This window comes from Fundulus heteroclitus, chromosome 11, assembly GCF_011125445.2.
Source record: "Fundulus heteroclitus isolate FHET01 chromosome 11, MU-UCD_Fhet_4.1, whole genome shotgun sequence".
Taxonomy (NCBI): domain Eukaryota; kingdom Metazoa; phylum Chordata; class Actinopteri; order Cyprinodontiformes; family Fundulidae; genus Fundulus; species Fundulus heteroclitus.
In genome coordinates this window covers 32,023,667-32,045,086 of record NC_046371.1, presented here as the reverse complement: position 1 = coordinate 32,045,086, position 21,420 = coordinate 32,023,667, and the positions used below count along the sequence as shown (strand labels likewise).

The window sequence follows — 21,420 nt, the reverse complement described above, 5'->3', positions numbered from 1 at the left end:
AAGAAGCAAACCATGTACAAGCTTATGAGAAAAAGAGGAAGGCCTCAGTTGGAAATATTAAGGCCAGAGTGAATTTGGGAGATTCTTTTCACGCAATCCCCCTGGGGAGCAGAAGAGCCAGGTAAGATGTAGATGGAAAAGCACAGGAGTAACATGCAACATGTTGTAGTCACATGCATGTTATTGTCATTCATATAGGTTTCCAATTTAGATCAAAATAGTCTTAAACATTCTTAAATGTAATTTACTGAAACCCTGTGGAGCCGAACCTCACAAACCAAAATGCTAAATTATCCCTTTTCCATAAACCTTTTAGCACTACAAAATTGCTGCTTATTTATGGAGCAATGAGGTCATCTAATCTGAGTAAAGTATTGTTTACAAATGAATGATATGCAAAGCTTCACACTTTCACCTCCTTCCTAATTAATTTCAGAAATCAATGAATAATGGGTCCTTCTCAGTAGATAGTTTCATCTATGTGCATGAATTGATTTAAAGGTTTGTGAGCTGCAAAATACCCACAGTTAAAGATAACTAACACTGTACCTTTCTTTAGCTCCACAAGTACAGATCCACACACACACACACACACACACACACACACACACACACACACTGTTGATCATTACATTCTCAAAGACATGGTCTTGTAATAAATAAATTATTTTAACACAGCCACTGAATGTCGAGAGTATAAAAACAGTAGGGCACAAAAAGAGGAATGTTTGTAGTTGGAACAGGGTGAATTCAGTACAATAAATAGCATCTTAGGTTTGGATCTTCCTCGCAGTCTCCCGCAAATCCAGTTAGCTTCAACTATTTGAACAATTAAAATTCCTTTAAAAGAAAGTTGTTTAAGACTTGCTGTTAAACATTTCACATTGCCCCATCCCTTCCCCACCCCCCCCAAACCCAACACAATTCATAAATAGATGTCTACATTCAAGGCGGGATTGACATCAGTTCATCTTCACATTGTTCTGTAAACATTAGAAACCTCAAGACTTGACACCGTTGATACAGTCTTTCGCCTCTATAGCAGAGGATCAATGGTCATCTTGATCTGGTCTCTGTTGCGCCTGCTGCCGTTGGAGCTGAGGTAAAGCTCCTCTTTGCGGCAGAAGAAGTGCTGGGCCAGGATTTTGCGGAACGTGTTCCTAAAGTCCTGGATGCGGTAAGCGTAGATGATTGGGTTAACCGCAGAGTTGGCATGTGACAGAATAATCGCCACATACATGACGACTTCGGGCTTCCTCAGATCTTTGTAAAACAACGTGAGGCAGTTGAGGATGTGGACGGGCAGCCAGCAGATGGCGAAAAGTCCCACGATGATGGAGAGGGATTTGGCGGCCCGGATCTCCTTCTGCAGCAGGCCCGGGTTTTGGTTGTCGCCGTTGCCCACGCACTTGAGCTCGATCTGTCTCAGCTGCTTCCTGGCCACGGTGAAGATGTTCATGTAGATGCCCAGCATTATGAGCAGCGGCACCAGCACGCACACAAAGAAGTTAAAGTACACCATGTACTTCATATCCACCACGCACTCAAAGAGGCACTTGCTTCTGCACCTCTCGTCAAAGTTCGTTGTGTTCAAGCTGCTGATGTTGTTGCTGCCACTCCTGTAGTTCTCGTGCAAGTTCCACCCAAAGAAGGGAATAAGGCCAATGACAAAAGAGAGGATCCATAAAATTGCTATGATCTCTCTGGCAGTCTTTCCCGTCATCAACTGCTTGTACCTAGAGAAAACAGGGCACAGGTTAGTGGTGTTTGCAAAGGTCACAATGATCTCACAAAACACATTTTTCTCCATAACTCCCAATATCCCAAAGGTCAAAGTCATGGTGAGATCATGCATTCTCTGATCAATATTCAGCTTTGTGTTTAGGAGCAGAAGCAGAGATGGCCTCTGTGTAGCTTTCAGTGATTCTGAGAACATGTGACTCTGATCTTCAAGAGCACAGCAAAAAACAAAAAAAACCTGAGCTGAAGGTGTATATCTGTGCTGACACTATTACAGATGTGTCTGAACATGTATGACATTTTCTAATCTTGATAAGGACTCGGGAGAAAATGCAATTAAAAAAATACTTCATTTTGTAAACCAAGTCATGCAAGGGAAATAATAGTCCAAGAGTATGGTTATGTGGTCTTTTGTAATCAAAATCCAACCAATAAAGTTAGCTGTTGGCTTCATTTTCTCCTGCTTAGGTGCACACACAGACACCAAGCCAAGAAACCCAAGAACGCTCAGCCTTATCGAACCAGGAACACGCAGACAGAGATATGCTGCTACAACCTGGATGCCTGCAGTCCTGTTTTGGTTAGCCTGCAAAAAAATGATCTAACACCATGTTTGATAGGTAACACCAAAGTTTTACATATCAAATCTTTTCTTTGCTGATCATGTTCTAAAATTTGATTACAACATCCTCAGATGAACAGACATATGTTGCATGATGTTATTATCTATGTAACACAGAGTGAACGAAAATGCAGCAGTGGGAAATCAGACTTTAGCCTGCAGTTGCTGCTTAGCAAACAAACTGGTTATCTGACCATGAGCAAAAATCAGCAGCTCAATTCCTGGTAAAGAAATGCCAATATGTCTGAAAGATGTTACTATTGAGAACTTTCTAAGGAGTTGGAAGGTCACCAATCCACAGAGAGAAAGGCCATTTGTTGGTGGACAGGAAGAAAGGATGGCTGCCAGTCTTCCAGCAAGTCCCCCGTGTGCAAAACTCAGAGAAAGCTCGATCTTCTACTCTATGGGCTTCAGTCAGCATGTTAGATTTTACTAAATTGCAGGATAGGTGTGGCTTGGGTTGAAGGATTCAACATAATTTAGATCTGCAAAGTTACATATAAACAAGCAGACATCTTGCTTGACTCGCTGTCAAGCACGGTCAGAGCGGGGTGATGATTCGGGCTTGTTTTGCAGCCACAGGACCTGGGCACCTTTGGAGTCACCCTGTCAACCTTATGTACAATCAAGGTTGAGGTTAATGTGGTCTTGGACCTACAACTGGCATGCCCTGTGTTTACCCCAGAGTGGTGAAACCTGCATTCCCCTGCAGAGCTTTGTGTTGTCTCGTGCTAAAACCTGAGTAAGAAACAGTAGAAGAAGAAACGTCCAAGAAGGGAATATTTTGACGACCCGCCCTGATCTAGAGAGCAGCGTGGCGCTTGTGAAGGAGCTCTGTTTCTGCGCACAGACTGGCAGCTTTCTGCTCTGTTGGAAGCTCTGTTGGTTTATTTATATGGCGTCTATTGGCTGCAGTATGCATTACATCGCATGGCTTTCAAAGTTAGACAACTTTCAATACTGACTGCGGTGCTGGGCAATCATAGTACATGCAATACAAAATAATGGGTAACAGTGGTCGTATTTTACAGTTTTTTCAGCTGAACGGCTGAAAAAATCTAACTGAGAGTCTGCTAACGGTATCCATCTGAAAGATCAGCAGATTGTAAGTCTGCCAGGATCATTTCCAAGCAACTACAGGACCTGGAAGACCTCAGGGCCAACAGGCAAGAGATGAGGCAGGCTGACACAACAACAACCTCTGCCAGTGCAAAAATTGTTGAATTAACCCAGAAAATGGCAGAAACTTTAACAGTATTAGCACAACTGTCTACTACAGGTCAAGGAATAAAATATGACTTTTACAGAACCCCACAAATCTCAACAATCCCTTTAAATTCTATTCAATTCAATTTTATTTATATAGTGCCAATTCATGAAACATGTCATCTCAAGGCACTTTGCCAAGTCAAATTCAATCATATTAAAGCCTCCTCCAACCTGGAGGAGGCAAGGGGACAATGTTCTAAAGCACAGCAGCAAATCTACAACAGAATGGCTGAAAAGTGCTGCAGAAAACCAAAGTGTAGAACAGATGAAAATCATAAAAGAGCTGAGCATAACAGATGGCTACAGCTCACTTCTCTCACTACTGTACTACAAGAAAAAAGGGGATAATGACAGACAGCTGTAAGAAAACTCTAAATGGTTTAATTGAGTATGAGAACATGCTGTGTTTTCCATGAGCGGGTGTTGGGTGCAGAAACGTTAGAGTCTACCTGCAGCCCTGTTTGGTATGCTTCTGTTGCTCCTGGCTGAAAGTGAAACTATCATGTCTGATGTTGCAGTACCACTAAGTACATCTCTCACATCCTGCTTCGTTTATACTGGTATAAATCGAGATATGCAAGTCTGGTTTGTGGACGGGTAGCACCTGGTTCACACAAAACTATCTCTGATAAGAGTTTGTATTTCAGCTTTTCCCTTTGAATCAGTCAAGGTTTGTGCTAAACCTGCTCCTGAAAGTTCCTCTCAGGCGTCTTAAAGTGATAATACGCTGAAAAATATGAGCAGCAAACTGCACTGGATCTTACAAAAACACTGCCTGACCTAAACCAGAAGCCATGGCCAGCAGATGCACATCATGGCTGCTTGTAGGGGGAAAAAAAAACAGGGTGAGTCATTTTGGTTTCTGTCTTGACCGTCCCCATCATGAAGTGCGCTGGAAGCCTAACGCGCCTTTTCCTCAAAGTGATTCAGTGGCGCAGCCGCACACTAATGACTCATACAGATGCTGACAGGCGCACACTTATAAACACAGGGGTCAGTCTGAGCTGGAGGTGTCACATGTAATATGTCTGAGTGTGAGTGCTGCACAGCGGCAGCTGAATGAGGAGGAAGAGAGCTCCTTTCTGAACTAACACTGAGGAAGCCTTAGAAAAGAGCAGGCATTATGATGGCTGTATACATTTGAAGACAACAAAACAGACCCATTTCATAAATGCGGCCCCTGCAGCCCAACATGTAGCAATTACAGCTCATGCTGTCGGAACCGGTGGGTGTTGTGTACGGCATATTTGTGAAGACTTAAGGATCTTCACGTAATATTTTAAAAGCTGCCTTCATAAAGTATGATCTGAGTCAAGTTCAACATGTAGCTACAAAGTTCTCTCATTCCAGGCGCACCCAGTTCACGATCCTGCCAGCCTGAGCAAAAATATCCGGCTTTCACATCTCTATCAAAAGGCTCAAAGGCCAGAAAAAAAGCAGGCGTGCTTTGAATAACTTCAAACCCCTATTGAAGAAGAAACTTCTAACCTCACATGCTCTGGAAGCAGCCAGTTGTATTACAGATGTTGCAGGGATGCTATGAACCTTGAGCATTTCCCCATTCAGTTATGTTATGGTGCTTTATTGGGATAGCAAACCCACACAAAGCAGAGCATCATTGAGAAGTTGCAGGAGTAAAAACGTAAAAGTGTTGCATTTATTTGCCCTTTGTGGACCCAGCTTTTGGCGTACGCCGCTGCCAGCTGTGCTCATCCAAAGACTGAACAGCTTTGTAAACCATTCTAAACCGCGGCTTTGTGGCGCTAGTTGTATATTTAGGTGCTGGTCCTACTAGAAGGCGACCCCAGACTTTCTCCCAGGAGGTCCCCGCGTTCAGATAAATCCCTCCTCACATCAACTCTGACCAGGTTCTCTGTCCCTGATGGAGAAAAGCAATCCCATAGATGATGCTGCCACCAACACAGGGACGGTGTGAAGCGTATCGTTTCCTCCACACACTGCGGTTTGTTGGCCAGAATGTTTAACTTTGGTTTAGTCTGATCAGAGCACCTTACTGCATGGAAAACTTCTAACAAGACTTTCTATCCCTTTCTTCTTGTCCGGTTACCTTTAATGCCACATTTCTGCTGTAGACAGCTAACAGTTGTCCTGGTAACGTATTCTGCCACCTGAGCTGTGGATCGTTGCGCCTCCTCCAGAGTTATCACGGTCCTGATTAATACCCAGCTCGCCCGGATCAGTGTCTGTGGACGGCCACGTCTGGGTGCCCCCCAACCCTCGCCCCCCCCCCATCCCATTCTGGGACGCATCAAACAGCGCTCACAGAGATGTTCACTAATGTTCTCCAACAAACCTCTAATTGCCATTTAGATTCATTTTGAAGGCAGTTGGTTAAACTGGGTTTTATTTAGGGGGGTCCGAGAAAATGGACCTGAGTGGAAAAGCAAGTCACACCTTTTTGCTTTTGTTTATAACGTGACAAAATGTGAGAACATTGGAGGCCTTTTGCAAGGCTTCGTATTGCCACTACTGAGGCAGCACTTCCTGGTTCTGGTGTCCACATTAACTGACTAGAACAATGGATAAACAAACACGATGATAAATGAGCAAGTGTTTTACGCGGCGGAGCTGGGAGGGATAAATTGCGGGTTAATCCGGGTTTCATGGCAGAACATAGGTGTTCTGTTTCACAGGGAATTTGATAGTAAAACAAAAGGTGGGTTACCATAACAGCAGACATTATTTTTTAATCATTATGCCAGTCTGCCCCTGCCTTGTCATATTTCTAACAGTTACTGGTTTATTAGTGGCGTGTGTGAGCCCCGCCTCTGTCCTGTAACCCCTGCTGGGGGCCATGAATAAAACAACACACTGGCCAAAGCAGCCCAGGAGAGGAAACCAAGAAGCTCATCGTGACCTGCGCTCTTCCTTCATTACCACAGCTTCCTGCTGTTTGTCTCCATCACCCGCTCCCTTTTCCTTTTAATCACAGTGTACAACAGCGTGTACGGGATCCGCTTCCCAGAGGGCCCATCTCCTGCACACCACTCCCCGCTCCCTGCTTTTCATCTGTAGAGACAGGGAGCGACCCGGCGGCTGAACGGATTAGTCCTGGCATGACGACAGCACACTGGCATCTATCCTCGTCCTTCTCCAAACTCCGCTTCTCGCTGTCGCTGAGCTTCCGCCCCCAGGGGCCACTGACCTGTGCCATGCCACACACAAACAGCCTGAACTCTCCCACCATCCGCTTTGATGTCCAGCTGCGTCCACAGGAAAGCCCCCCCCAAAAACTCTCCTATAGGTGACAGCCCTGTTTGTCAATGTGTGCGCAAAGTGACCATAGCACCGCCTTTCTATCATATTTAGATTGTTCCTACAAACAAACGGGTACGTTGAGAAGAACAAAAATGCAAAGTTCCTGCAGGAGACCAAGTCCCTACTGTAATCTTCTGTTGGATTTCTGATATTTGCAACTCTGAGTGTTTTGATTAAATACTAAAACCACGTGCCTCAGAGTGTGATGTGTGTAAAAGTCTCGTTTCATTCCCCAGCTTCCTATCAATGCAATAGGAATCATCCATAACAACCAAATACGCCTTTTGTTCCTGCCTGTAGAACACACCAAATGTAACTCACTTACAAGGTACTAGTTTTAAATACACACACACACACACACACACACACACACACACACACACACACTGGGAGGGGGGGGGGGGGTTATAAAGTAACATCTTCATAAAGAGCTTTGCTGTTTTTGTGAATGGAGCTGCTCTCAGACTGAAGCTGTCCACTCTGTTGGCTCGTCTCAAATTAGCCCTTTAGCTTTAGTCGCTGGGACCAACTAATCTGGATCTATTCTCAATGAAGAGAGTTATTTAAGGAGTTGACATGATCCTTTTCACAGAACATCCCTTTAAAAGATCTAGAGCAATCCATTTAAGCCTCTATCTCTTTAAAACGTATTTCCTGAATTGCCAGATCCCCACATACAGGAAAAGGATTACATTTAAAAGAGATTCTCAGTATGTTTCTGAATAGCACTAAACAATCCGAAATCCAGACTTTATATCAATGTGTTCTGTGGCAAAAGGGAAACCTGGATTATAAACGAGGTTTATGATAAGAAACCATCTTTTCAGCAGCAACTTGTCTGTTAGAGGGAACAAAGCCGTGCGTGAAAAAAAAAACTTGCTGATTACATTTATCTGTGCTACAGGCTGCTCAGATAAAGCAGATTAGTTACAGTGGCCAACAATAAATAGTTCAGCTTTGAGGTTATCAGATGGTTATGTTTGTTCAATGCTCCTATTAAAGCAACATATTACGGAAATAAATGTAACCAATGTCAGACAGTGTTAATGTGATGGATTGGTTCTTTGCATCATCATGGTCTCTCAGTTAGACCATTGAATCAGTTAGATTTTAAAATAAATGTGTCTATGGTGGACTTAGAGGCAGTAGGAATTTCCCCGCCACGGTGAATATGACTTGGCTGATTATACTCATGGGGGTGGACCCCATGATGTCACACTGAAACTTTAATTTCTTTAATTTCTAGACTCAATAGCTCAGCTGACTGGTTTATTGATTCTAGGAGCCGTTTTTACAGAGATTAAATGTCATGTACTTTAGTATTTCCACAGGAAAATGGACTTAAATGCAAAGACACAATCTATCCAGTTTAAACAACCACAGATTCCAAATATAGACGGGTAAGCGTGTTTCCTTTTCACATGATTGCTGTACTAATGGATAGTTAACTAGTACTTACTGGCCGAACACACAGCCCAGCCTCATTAAGGGAATAGTGGTTAGTTACCTGGGAAGCAAAGAGGAACTAATCAGGAACTAATAAGTACTAATCAGGATATCACCTGATTAGTAAACTGAGTCAACGTGTTTAATGTAACCTCAGTGTAAATCTAGCTGCTCTGGGAAGACCTCAGAGGTTATTATACTATATGCTAGTCAGTTGTTATGCTATTACACCATGGCTAAATTGTGTGAACTGTAACATGGGGAAGGGTTAAAATTGGGTTGTGAGAAAGAGAGGTCCAGGCAAGGATGGCTTTCTCTCAGCAGGGTGCCTGCTGTAAACCACCCCCACAGACAAAAGACCAGACCCTCACTCCTGACCAGCTGTCAGACTTCTGACCAGACTGAGACGACCACTACTCCCTGGAGCAGTTCAGGACAAAGTTACTTCTTCTGCCTGGGTCAAAGGAGGAGAGAGGCTGCCTTGAGAACAACTAACACTATGCGGGCCTCAAGGCCCCAAAAACCCACCAACTGCACAGAGCAGGCGTTCTGTGAAACTCGTCTGCCTGCTTTGATGGAGTGACAAGAGGGGAATTCTCATCCTCCTCGAGATTCATCCCCAGATCGTAGCTAAGTTGCACTCTGACTTCTGCGCGACCAGGCCGATTCGACCACATGTTGCCGCTTCGCCAAGCTGCCCGACCACGCTGTCGGTTAGCTCATATCTGCAGAGCCATAGGCTAGCTCGCTGCTGAACAGAACAATGGTTCCCCCAGGGGCAGATCCAGGATTTTTCAAAGGGGGGTGCGCACCTTAGGGTCATGTCAAGACAATGTGAGGCTAAATGACCAAAGAATGCCATCTTTACTCTTTCACACTACCCTTATTATTCATCTAAGGGTTTTTGAATTGATAATCATTTTAATGGATGAACATAAGTGGAATTAGCATGATTACATTATTGTAATTAAGTTTTTTTAATTAGGAGTCATTTTCATTTGAATATGCTTTTGTGGAGGCTTCCGTGTTTGTGGAACAACAGTACTGCACCTCCCATTTTGTGACGTCACGTTGTGGGATCGGCTGTTGAGCAAGTCCCAAGGCTCTATGTGTGTGTTGTGTAGAGAGTTAGGTAGGGATAAAAATAAATTAGATATAAGGGAATTATTTAAGAGATCGTCTGGGGATGTAGTTTTTAGTAGTATTTTTAGTTTTCTAAGAAAAATAGGCATTATGGGGAGAATATAATAGATTAAGGTTGATCCATACTCCAAACTGGAAAGTGGCGGTAATACACCTAAAAGTTGTTTGCCAACCGGCATAAAAAAAAAAAAGAGAAGAAGATTTTTTTTTTTTTAACAAAACATTTATTGCACAATAATTTAACAATAAACTTTCACAAATTCAGGTCAAAAACAACCAACAAAAGAAACAGTAAATGTTTACATTAGCAGCTTGTTATATTTCAGTTCTTGTTCAGAGATGGTGCACAAAACACTCTTAAAACCCCACGTTTGTAAAAAAAACCTTCAAATCCCCGGTGGCTCTGTCCCATCGAGTTATGTAAATATCCATTTTGGCTTCGGCTATTGAAAAGTTTAAAATCCGGGATTTAAAACTAGTGGTTCGACTGTGGTGTACACCATTGATAATAACGGAATAGCTAAAAAACACCCCAAAGAGGCTAAAAATGCTCGTAAAAAAAAACAAAACAAAAAAAAACTAGTTAACCGTACACAATCCATAAAAACATGAAAAACACTCTCGGACAAACTACAAAAAGGACACTCATTTAAAAACCCAGGACTGATGACTGATAAAAACGAGTTTGTGGCGATGGCGCCGTGCAGAATCCTCCACTGTAGGTCTTCGGTCCTTTTCTTTATTGGAGGCTTATATAAAGTTCTCCATTGAGAAATAATGTTTTTTTCACTTTCAACCCATGTATTCAAATCCACGCCAGTGCACTGGGGAATTGTTCGTCAACAATAGCTCTTCCGAATTTCAATGATAAGTTCATTTCGAATCTATAAAAATTGTTGATCAAACTGGTGTACAACATTTCCTATGGAATTAGCTTGTAGAGGCAAGGGCCTCTGCTAGAAACGTCACAGATGTGATGTCTCGGACATTATTGCCCGCATATGGCATAAGCCAAATATGCCTTATTTATTATGAGCAGTATGGCCGCCCGGTATCGTGTTGAGACGAAAATTTATGTTTTTTTTTCTAAGCCATTAACGCTAAATTTCACATTGGGTCACCATGAACATTTTTTCTAGAAATGAAGATATGATCCACTGATTTTTCCTTGTTGACCGGACTTTTCCTTTAAATCGTCTCCTGTTTCACTGTCTCCTCGTTATCTCTTCGACGCCACATTGTGGTATCACTGACTAATCGCATCACGTTGTAATAACGCAAGACCTGAGCTGTGAGCAATTCAAATTCATGCTCGGATTTCCAGAACATAGACATCATATACATAGACGCCTCGTCTGGCGGGTTCTGCCTATGCTGCGTATGCGTCAGAGCGTCCGCCATGTTGAATGTGCCAAATCTGCAGTTAGACTCAGTCACTTAAACAGAATCAGAGGGAGTTTAATCTCAGAACATATTTTATATTCGTAATATTACTTATATTTATTTTGGGAATATTAAGAGTTTATTTTCATATCCCTTTGGCTTCATTCTCCTGACTTTATACTCGTAAAGAATAAAAATTATTAAAAGAATCTAACATGGCCCTGTTACTCCAGGACTAAAATAGTTCTGCAAACTGTGAGTATTCTGGAAATGTCCCCCCTTAATTCTCATAATATGACGTTTTTCTTACAGTATTACCACTTTTGTATATTTGTTTTACTTTATTGTCCTAGGACTTTTTTTGTCATAATAGTAACTTTCTCTTTAATACTCCCCCAAAACGTTTGTACCTAATCTGTGACTATACCAGAATTTAAATGGTTCACTAGTGAAACGGTTTTATGAAATAATGAAGACCACAATGTTTAGATTTAACTTTTGTTTTGTCTTTTGTTCTGTTTTTGCATGTAAATAGTTCCTTAGCTTAGTTCCTTTTTATCTTCATTTGCTTAGTAGTTTAGTTAAGTTTCACTAGCCTAGTAGAGAGGATTTGTTAATCGAAATATAGTGTTAATTCAGATAAACAGCATTACATAGTGATGTTCTCTGGATGTTCATTTTAGTTCTGTTATTAAATTCTTGAACTTGAAAGAAGTTGTCACTCCTTTATTCTATGTGTGTGCAGGTTTTGCTGTTAAAAGATCACTAGTGCTTGAATTCATACCTTTCAACCATTGTCCTGACATCAGGTTAAGAGCTGATCATCACCAGACAATACTTAACAGACAGAGAGTTATTTATGAAACATTAAATAACTTTAAACAGTGTATAATTTCACAACACAGCAAACAGCTTCATTAAAACCAAGGACCACAGGTCAGGGATACGTTATGAGACAATATGCCATCGTCTCACAGAGCAACGTTTAGGATGACAGGTCATCGTAAATGGGGTCTGTCCCCGAAAGGCGGGAATGTCTGGTCACCCTACTCTAGATGGCCAAAGAGATGAAAATAAAATGGAACTTTCTGCCTGCATGTAAAACTAAAACCACACATTACCCTGAATGCCTCACTCTCACACTGAAATATAGTGGTGGCAGCATTATGCTGCGGGTCGGGGCTGTCCTTCAGCAGGGACAAGGAAGCTGCTCAGAGTTCACAGAGAGATGGATGGAAGTAAATAAAGAGCGATCCTGGAATAAATCCTGATAGATGCTGTAAAAAGGGTATAGCCTGGAGCGGGGGTTGAGCATACCGCTAGAGCTAAAATTACTGGGTGTTAAAATGGCCCAGTCAAAGTCCTGAACTTAATCTAGTTGAGTATTTGTGCCAAGACTTGAAACCTGACGTTCACAGATGCTTTCCACCAAATCTTGCCGAGTTTGCCAAGAAAATTCAGCAAGAACTTTAGCTTTTAGATATGAAAAGTTGATGGAGGCAAAGGCCAAAAAGACTTGTAGTGAATGCCGGTTTCACACAGGATCGGCCCAGGGAGGCTAAAAACAAGCATTTTCCACACTTTTCAGATTTTATTGGCTTAAAAGAAGAAAAAACATGTATTCTTCTTCAGAAATATGCGCTGCTTTGACTTAGTCAGCTCAGAAAATCCACCCAAAAAATAGGTTAAAGCTTTATATTCATAATTCACTTTGCATGCAATGCTAGCTAGTTCAAACGGAAGCGTGAAGCCAAGCTTTCCTCTAATGCTCTGCAAAAAATACATGTGTGTGGCAACATAATGGTCTATGGTATAGAGACAGGCCGTAAGTGTCAGTCGTTTTATTTAAGCAAGCTGAGAACAATCTTAACTGTTCGTCTCACAGCAAAGATCGGATGGTTTAGCATCAGAGCGAAGCCACAAAAGCCACCGTCACATACACCCACCTCTGCAACGACAACAAGATTCGAGATTCAAACACTTGAAGATTTCACATCACAGCGGACCTCATTGTTTCGTCTCCACAGCTGATCCTTAGAGACTCAGGACTCATTGACTCAAATTTGTTGCTGTGACTCAGACCTCCCTCACTGCATGTTCTGGATCCCAAAGCTGCGCCTTTTCCCATCATTGTCCGTGCCAGGAATCCATAAATATGGATCAGCTGTTTGAAGTCCAGCCACCAGCAGAGTTTTATCTCGTTCTTCAACTCTAATTCTGCTTCTTTTTTTTCCCACGTACATAGTGGCGCAACAACTGCATCTCCTCTTGTTCTAAACAAGATAACAGGATACCTGTCTGAATCAGACACCTGGAGCAGAAAGAGATGAAGGTACAGTCAAACCTTTGGGTTCTCGGATGTGTCTGAGTTTATTTCAGAGCACCACCACCGCATCGTAGCCAGAGGGTCTAGTCCTGAGAAGAATAGTGAGGCTGGGGGGAAGAGCAATGAGTGTGTGGTGTGGCTTAGTTATCTCGTGGGGATTGAAGCATCTGGCCTCTCTCTTCCATAAAAACCATCTGCAAAACACTTTTATCTGGGACAGAATCAGGGCTTTGCAGGCCTGAAAACGGACCAAACTCGCACACAGACGCCTGTGGACATGTAATCTGAGCTCAACATGGACCCGCTGATATTATTTCCCACATGTATAGCCTGTGGCTGGGTGGGTAGGAGCAGGCCAATCAGCACAAACATGACAAAGTATTTCCTCCAAACATTTCTTTGCTCTTTCCGTCAGTGCCATCAAGTCCTCACAATCACTGGCCATGAGGCTTTTCCACCACATTGGAAAAATTTGGGCCCACTCTGTTTCGCAGGATTGTTTAAAATTAGCTACACTGGGGAGTTTTTTGCTTGACATAACGGGCCTGTTTGAAGTCACACCCACGACATCTCCTGCACAGCGGCGTGTAGTCACGCTAAGCTATTTGTAAAAAGTCAATTTTAACACCAGCTTGTGTTTTCTTGGTTTCTGTCGTACAGCTTGCAATAAGGTACTAAGTAAACCCTCGAATTAAGCACAGTGTCAAAGAAAGAAAGAGAAGCCCTCTTGGTATCACGGTGCCCCTCACAAAAGCTCCAGATCGTCGTTGTTGTTTAATATGTACCTGCTTTCCTACTCTGATAGTGATGGTTATGGTGAGTCATGTAGCGGAGGCGGATGTAGGCCTGAATATTATCATGAATAAACAATAATATGCCCAGAATGTGCTCTAGTCTCCAAGGTTTTTTTCTTGGTGTTCCTCCATAAACACTCAGTCGCGCGACTTCTTGTCCCTCGCTGCCTACCAAACCTGGCATCCCTCTACGTGGCTCTGCCCTTTCATCTCATCTGCGATTGAACTTCCTTAGATCTGAGCAAGTTACGTTGATTTCCCAGCTTTTTTAGCCTATTTCATTTTGTCAGGGCGGCGCTATTTAAGGGATTTCTTGATTCCACAGGTCAGGCAGTAATCAGGCCCAGGGGTCACTTGTGACATTAAACCAAAACAGAATGGTTAATCACATTTAATCCACGACGTTACTAGCCTCGTGAGACCATCCTGATCTCGCGAGCTTTCAAGGTTTCACTCGCAGATCAGTCTGGCTACTCTCCGTTAAAGAAAATTTGGAGCCGTTCACCAAACGAACGTCCAATCAGCGTTGGCTTTGAGGCAGGTTGAGAAGTGACGCAACGAGAAGATCGACAGTTCAGTCTAAAGAACATGGCGGCTTCAGCCGATGAAACTAGCGTTAGCGTGGCTATCGAGCAAGTTTTATCGGAATTACAGAGTATTTCTTTGCTGAGCTAACGAGCCTTTACCTGCAGCAGCAAGAGTAGCTTGGCTTGTGGTTGTGTTTTCGTCGTCGCTCGTAACAGAGCGACGAGGAATCTGATTGGTTTATTTGGCCCGTCTATCACCAACATAGGCCAATCAGCTAACCAGTATTTTCGCCCCTTCCCAAAATTACTTCAACGGAAGGTTTCCAGATGGATATGCGGAGCAAATCTATCTGGCGGAGTCAGGTAACGACGTTACAGGAGGGTCAATATATTTTCAACAAGGGCCAAGTTGTTTTTGGTACATCTTTACGCCCTTAATAAAGGAAATTATAATTAGAAAACTGCATTTTGGTTTTATATATATATATATATATGCATAGTATTTTTGAGATAATGCAGAACATTTTCAAATTATGTATTAGTATTTTTTTAACAGGATTTTCGGCTGCGTTTGTTCTTCAAAAGTAATCACGTCAGTGTTTTCTGTGTAGGGAAGTGATAAGCTTCAGTTTTGCTCTAGGGGTCAAAATAGACGTGCAAATGGGGACTTTAGAGACCACTTGCTGATTGGCGGGCAACTTTCATCCTGCGCTTGTGTCAGACTGTCCTTTCTTGCCACGGATTTTGAGCGTAATGGAAATGACAGCAGATCCAACGGCCTTCACAACCAGCAGCCTGAACAAGAGTGCTGCTTCAAAAAAAAAAAAAGAATCTGATAGCTCCCTGGCATGGTCCAAAAACAACACCACCTGCAGACAGACACTTCCCATCTGATCATAAAGCTGCTGTTCTTCAATTCATGGAAATATCAAGCAGCACCGTGCTGTCCCTGCTGGCAGCTCGGTCCGTCTGTTTCTGTTTTCATGAGAAAACACACGCACACAGCGAGAAGCTGCAGAGTACAGCTCGCTGGCCTCTGCCATTGGTTCTGACACTCAGTGGCAAGTATTGATCCAGTGGCTTCGCCTATTGTCTCTAATCGCTCAGCCCTGTTTTTTTTTTTTTCTTTTAGAAGAAGAATTTAGAGCGATGTGAAAATGTGTGATAGTGAATGCAGCCCTTTTTCTTAAAAAAATAGGAAAAAGTGCTGATTAGTTTTTATGATTAATTATAATAATGCATAACATATACCCCTTGATTTATTAAAACAATGCCTATTTACCGTTAATTTAGTCAGAACCATGTTTTATAAACGTTCAGAAAGGGAGAAATGACTCATATAGGGGGAAAAAACTGATGTAACATTGATCAAAGTGGGCTCAAATTAAGCGTCAGAAGCAGGAGGAATAATTTGTATCTAAATTACTACTAAGGAGAATCTTTTGTTTAAGACAGTTATTTCTAAGATTCTGTGTTTTTACAATCAACAATAGAAAATAAAGAAGAAGCAGAGAATTGTCAGTGTGGAAGAGGCTGGAAAACAGCCCTGAATGGTTGTGGTCTTTGAGCCCTCGGGGAGCGCAGCATTGGAAACGGATTAGACTGTAGTGGCAAACAGAGCATGAGCCCAGGAACCATGCTAAATAGCCCTCTGAGTGAATTCACTGCTGTATCCAAAAGTTAAAGCTTTACCACGGCTGCGGCTTGTTTGTGCGCCACTAAGGGGATCATTTCCAATGCAACCTGTACAGAAAATAAGTGCAGGGCGATGTTAAATTAGAGATGCTGACATAGATTTCAGATTTTCTTTAGAGCTTTGCTCATCTCAATTTTGACCGAGTCTGTTTTTCTTTCTAAGGACTAAATAACGCACTCATTCCTCTATAAATGGTTATTACGCTCCATATTTAACGGAGTTGCAAAAGTACCTGCCTTGATGATGAAAGCAGGTGTACATGGCCTTTATCTTGTTTTCCTAAACTCATAACAAAGTTCATATTAGAATATGCTGCTTGTTGATGCGTTGTCAGATGGAAACAAGTAAGAGTTTTAAGTTTTAAAGGATTTAATCAACCGACTTTGCACTATTTATCTCTTAAAGCCAAACAAGCAACAATTGACCAATTAACTGATGCATCACTGTATGTTTGGGGTTTTATTCATTCCCAGATTTTGTATTACATTGCAAATGAGTGTAGGATGTCATTATTATACCCTGTTTAGCTTCATGTAAATGAATGGTCTTCTACCAACCATCAGAATATATCAAGTAAAAATGCACAGTTACCGATCTTTCAATGCAACGATCCTCACTCAGACGTAAATCCGTTGCTTTCTTATCAGATCTGCCATCAAATGTGTGAGGAAGTAAACTCCCTTTATACGTCATGGCATCAAGGTTACAGGACATTTTCGAATCACCAGCTGGCTAAGGCCAGGATGTGATAATGCAATTGTCATTTGAAGTTTAGAGGGGGCAATGAGCTTCGTGGGGATTCATAAAATCCCTGAGTCGATTCTGACAACACCTGAAGACAAAAATGATTCAGCTCATATGAAGATGGCATGGGGGGGAGGTCATCATGCTCCAGCTCCTTTCTCCCACTCTGCATTAATGGCATATATGATTACACAGCTGGGTTGCTCCCAGTTGAACACGCAAAGCTGTTGATAAATGAACATCATGATGTGATTAATTAGAGCACTGATCGATGAGATTAGGGCTGAATCCCATTTGACTCCTGAACCCCCAGCCCCAGTGTTTCTAAAGGGCAGGAGGGTCTCGATTGTCTCTGTGGAGTAAATAAAGATTTTTAGGGAATGGCTTCCTTTGAGGAACACATTTGGAAAAGGATATAAAAGGCCTTGAGATGACATGTTTCATGAATTAGCGCTATATAAATAAAATTTAATTGAATTGATTAAAACATAAATATATCACACTAACCCCAACAATGTCTAGGTTGAAATGTTTCAGTAAATGAATCCCTAATCAATAGTCATTCTTGGCGATCAGAATAAAAGTAGCAAATACAGTTTATGAAACAGTACTCCTGTGTTGTGTATTTAATGCATACCGGTGTTCTCTGTTTGAAATAACTTTCGACCAATAACATTTCTAGACTAGAGCAAATAAAATAGAAAGGAAATGTTCAGCTGGCTTTTTTGACAGGAGCAATTGAAGGAATTACAGGATCAGGACCAATTTATGCATAAAGCCTGTGGCCCTAACCTTTATCTGATTTTTTTTTTTAATTTAAACTAAAAGTTAAGTGTGAATGGTGAGAGTTCTTAGCCCTGAAAAAATTCCCATCTTTCTGTATTTTACCTGCGATCACCGACCATAGCTGATCGAAGGAAAATTGGCGGATTATCCAGCTGATTGATTGTTGCGTCTCTTATTCTAACCCCTAGTGAAAAAACAAATGTACCTAGTTTATTATACGTTTACATACTATATACCTTATTTCAATTCATTGTTGTCACTCTACTTAAAACCTGTTATTTAGGAAAAGCTACATACATATGCTACATGTGACAAAATAATTTGTTAGTATTGGCAACACATGATCAAATACCAAAAAACACTTTATAAAGTCATTAAAGCACATTTAGCTTGGGTACACTTGTTCAAATTCTCAAAGCATAAAAATGCTATCTGGACTGATAACAGAATACATGCGAGAATATCAAGTCACATATCTTGGTCATTTATCAGCTCTTTGAAGCAGTTCTCATTGAGATAGTTTAACCAGCGCCTTGATGGAATGCCGAAAGATAAGGGGAAGCGTAGGGAGGTGTTTTTTGTTTGTTTGTTTTGCGTAAATGCTCTAACATCTGAGCCAGAATCTCTTTTTGTACCCAATATATTCTGGAGCACCTGGAATATATTGGATGCGAAAAGAGAGTGTGGCTATGTTTTGTGTAATTTACAATTATTTATTTATTTTTGGTGGTGGAGGGGGGGGAGGGTATAAAAATCAAACAGTTTTAATCAATCTGTTTTCAGGTAAAATGCTCCCCTTCAGACTTGTAGTATGCCAGATTTTGAATCACAGATCATCAAATCAATTCATGACTTCCAAAAATAAACGAATGAGCAAAAACGTCCTTAAATCAAGCAGTAAATAGGAATCTGGAATCAAACGAAGCAGCTTCCTCGTCATTAGGTTGCCTCATTGTCCAGCCACGTTTTATAAAAGACCCAAACGCCTTCTCAATGGACACCACAATATAAAAAGAGTGAACAAGTTCAGGCTCAAAATACAGATAATCTTTTTTCCAAGCAGTTATGTCGCCCCCTCGCAGAATGGCACCCTGGGCGGTGAGCCAAGTCACCAATATGAAAAACTGCCACTGGAGGTGGGGGTAACCCAAGGAAATGAGATTTCCCTCTAAATGTTTGTCAGACGTTCAGAATAAAGTCCCGTCAGTGACGAGGTGCGCACTCACCTCAGCGGGATCTTCACGGCCACATATCTGTCAATCGCGATGGCCAGCAGGCTGAAAATGGAGCTCTGGGTGAGTACCAAGACGAAACAGGCGAGGAAGAGGCAGCCGTAAAAGTTCAGGTGCAAGCCGATGCTGATGATTATGGCAAAGGGGATGGCGAGGCAGCCGACCAGGATATCAGCCACAGCCAGAGACACCAGAAAGTAGTAGGTGGCGTTCTTCAGGGTGCTGTTGATGGCGACAGCCCAGCACACCAGCACGTTGCCGGATATGGAGAGAACAGCGATGACTAGTTCAATCACGATGTATAACGTATTCATCTCAGCAAAGTGTGTCCGGACTGAAATCTGCAGGTGGGTTACATAGGTGACAGTCATCTGCAACACCTCTAGTCCCAGAGAAGCAAACAAGTCTCTGTGCTGTAATCCAGGAATATTCCACAAGTGGCTGTGGGACGTGCCATCTGCTGCAAAGTGGGGAAGGCAGTTTTAAACAAGTGGAGAAGCAGCGGCAACCTGAATTCTGCAAACTTGACAAAACTTTAACATCAGCTTTCGTTGTCCGTGCGCTGAGGATCTGTTTGACTCACCTTGACGAGACCGCGCATCGCTTCTGGATGTCCTCACACACGCAGCGACCGAGCGGAGGAGCGTCCCAGCGGCATCTGTACATCCGTGGCGCAGCCAGTGTCACACAACTTCCCTCAGACAGCAGTTTTCATGCAGAGGAGGAAACGCATGGGGATGTTGGTGGAGGGGGGGGCACTTTCACGCAGGAGCCACGCCCCGTCACACAATCACACACGCAGTTAAAAGTACAGTTTAAAAAAGGTGAAATCCCAGGAAAGCGTTGGCGCACTGCTGTGCGTAATTACGCGCCGATTAAATGCCATTAAGCCACGGGTTTCACGTGGGCTCCCTGGCACGTAAACGCTGACGAGTGTGGAGAACACCACCGCGATCTTAAGTAAAAACCACTTGCTTCCATCACCGAGGAATCATGAACTCAGGGGAGAGGAATTCACCCCTAAACCTTTATTTCCTCACGTTCTTCAAGACTTGGCTGAACAAAATACTTTATCTGTGACTGACGTGAAATTTAGTAATATAAAAGAAAACACATGTATCAGATTCCAATTTTTAATAAACTATCAAAAAGAAGTGGTTTAAAAACCCTTTTTTACAAACACATTTTTTAAAAGTGTGGCGTGCATTTGAATTTAGCCCTCTTTGAAAAGTCCCCTGTCTGTAGTTCAAACTGAGTATAAGTCCAGCTGCTCTGTCAAGGTTTCAGAGGTTTGTCAAAGAACACTAATGAACAAACAGCATCATAAAGACCAAGGAATTCAATTCAATTCAATTAAATTTTATTTATATAGCGCCAATTCATGAAATATGTCATCTCAAGGCACTTTACAAAGTCAAGTTCAATCATATTATTCAGATTGGGTCAGATTATACAGATTGGTTAAAAAATGTCCTATATAAGGAAACCAGTTGATTGCATCAAAGTCCCGACAAGCAGCATTTACTCCTGGGGAAGCGTAGAGCCACAGGGAGAGTCGTCTGCATTGTCCATGGCTTTGCTGCAATCCCTCATACTGAGCAAGCATGAAGCGACAGTGGGAAGAAAAACCACCCATTAACATGAAGGAAAACCTCCGGCAGAACCGGGCTCAGTATGAACGGTCATCTGCCTCGACCGACTGGGGTTACAGAAGACAGAGCAGAGACACAACAAGACAGACAAAAAAGCAGAGAAGCACACATTGATCCAGTAATCTGTTCTACATTAGATGGTAGTAGCGGGTGAGCCGTCTTCTCTGGATGATGTCACAGTTAACAGAACGCCAGACCAGGTGTACCTACTACGAAGATAAATAAACCCAGCAGAAAGGTCAGCGAAAAAGGTGGTGAAGATTAATGCAGGGTTGGGTAACAATATCCCAAGCTTTGAACATCTCACAGAGCTCTGTTCAGTTCATCATCTGAAAAGGTAGAGTTAGTACAACTGTAAACCTACCAAGGCATGGACGTCCACCTAAGCAGGCAGGGCAGGGAGACCATTAATCAGCCAATTAGGAGTTGCTGAGATCCACAGCTCATGTGGAAGAATCTGTTCACATTTCAACTGTTAGCTACGTACGCCACACATCTGATCTTTATGGAAGAGTGGCAGGAAGAAAAGGTTCTCTTGTCCGACGAGACAAATATTAGACTTTTTGGCTTACGTGGGAAATGTAATCATACCCACAGAGAAACATGGTGGTGGTAGCATCATCCTGTGGGGAGGCTTTTCTTCCACAGGGACAGGGAGGTTGGTTGGAGTAGATTAGAAGATGGATGGACCTAAATGAAGGACAGTCGCAAAGCAAAACCTCTTGAAGGCTGCTAAATAATTGAGGCTGGAATGGAGATTTACTTTCCAGCAGGACAACAA

General features: G+C 42.4%; 1 protein-coding gene across 1 annotated transcript; it reads right to left on the bottom strand.

The window, feature by feature from the left end:
* Window positions 1–228: 228 nt before the first annotated feature.
* Window positions 229–19,747, bottom strand: adora2b (adenosine A2b receptor). Its single transcript, XM_036143393.1, has 2 exons — window positions 18,982–19,747; window positions 229–1,736 (listed from the first exon to the last, which is right to left on the bottom strand). Exons 1-2 carry the CDS (start codon window positions 19,356–19,358, stop codon window positions 1,037–1,039), a joined length of 1,077 nt encoding a protein of 358 aa, XP_035999286.1. The 5' UTR covers window positions 19,359–19,747; the 3' UTR covers window positions 229–1,036.
* Between the last annotated feature and the right edge of the window lie 1,673 nt (window positions 19,748–21,420).

What these genes read in the sequence shown, in the direction of transcription:
- adora2b (XM_036143393.1), bottom strand. Translation starts at nt 19,358, where the DNA reads ATGACTGTCACCTATGTAACCCACCTGCAGATTTCAGTCCGGACACAC. An exon ending in GCCGTGAAGATCCCGCTGAG is followed by an intron (nt 1,737 to 18,981) that starts GTGAGTGCGCAC and finishes TGTTTTCTCTAG; the next exon opens with GTACAAGCAGTTGATGACGG.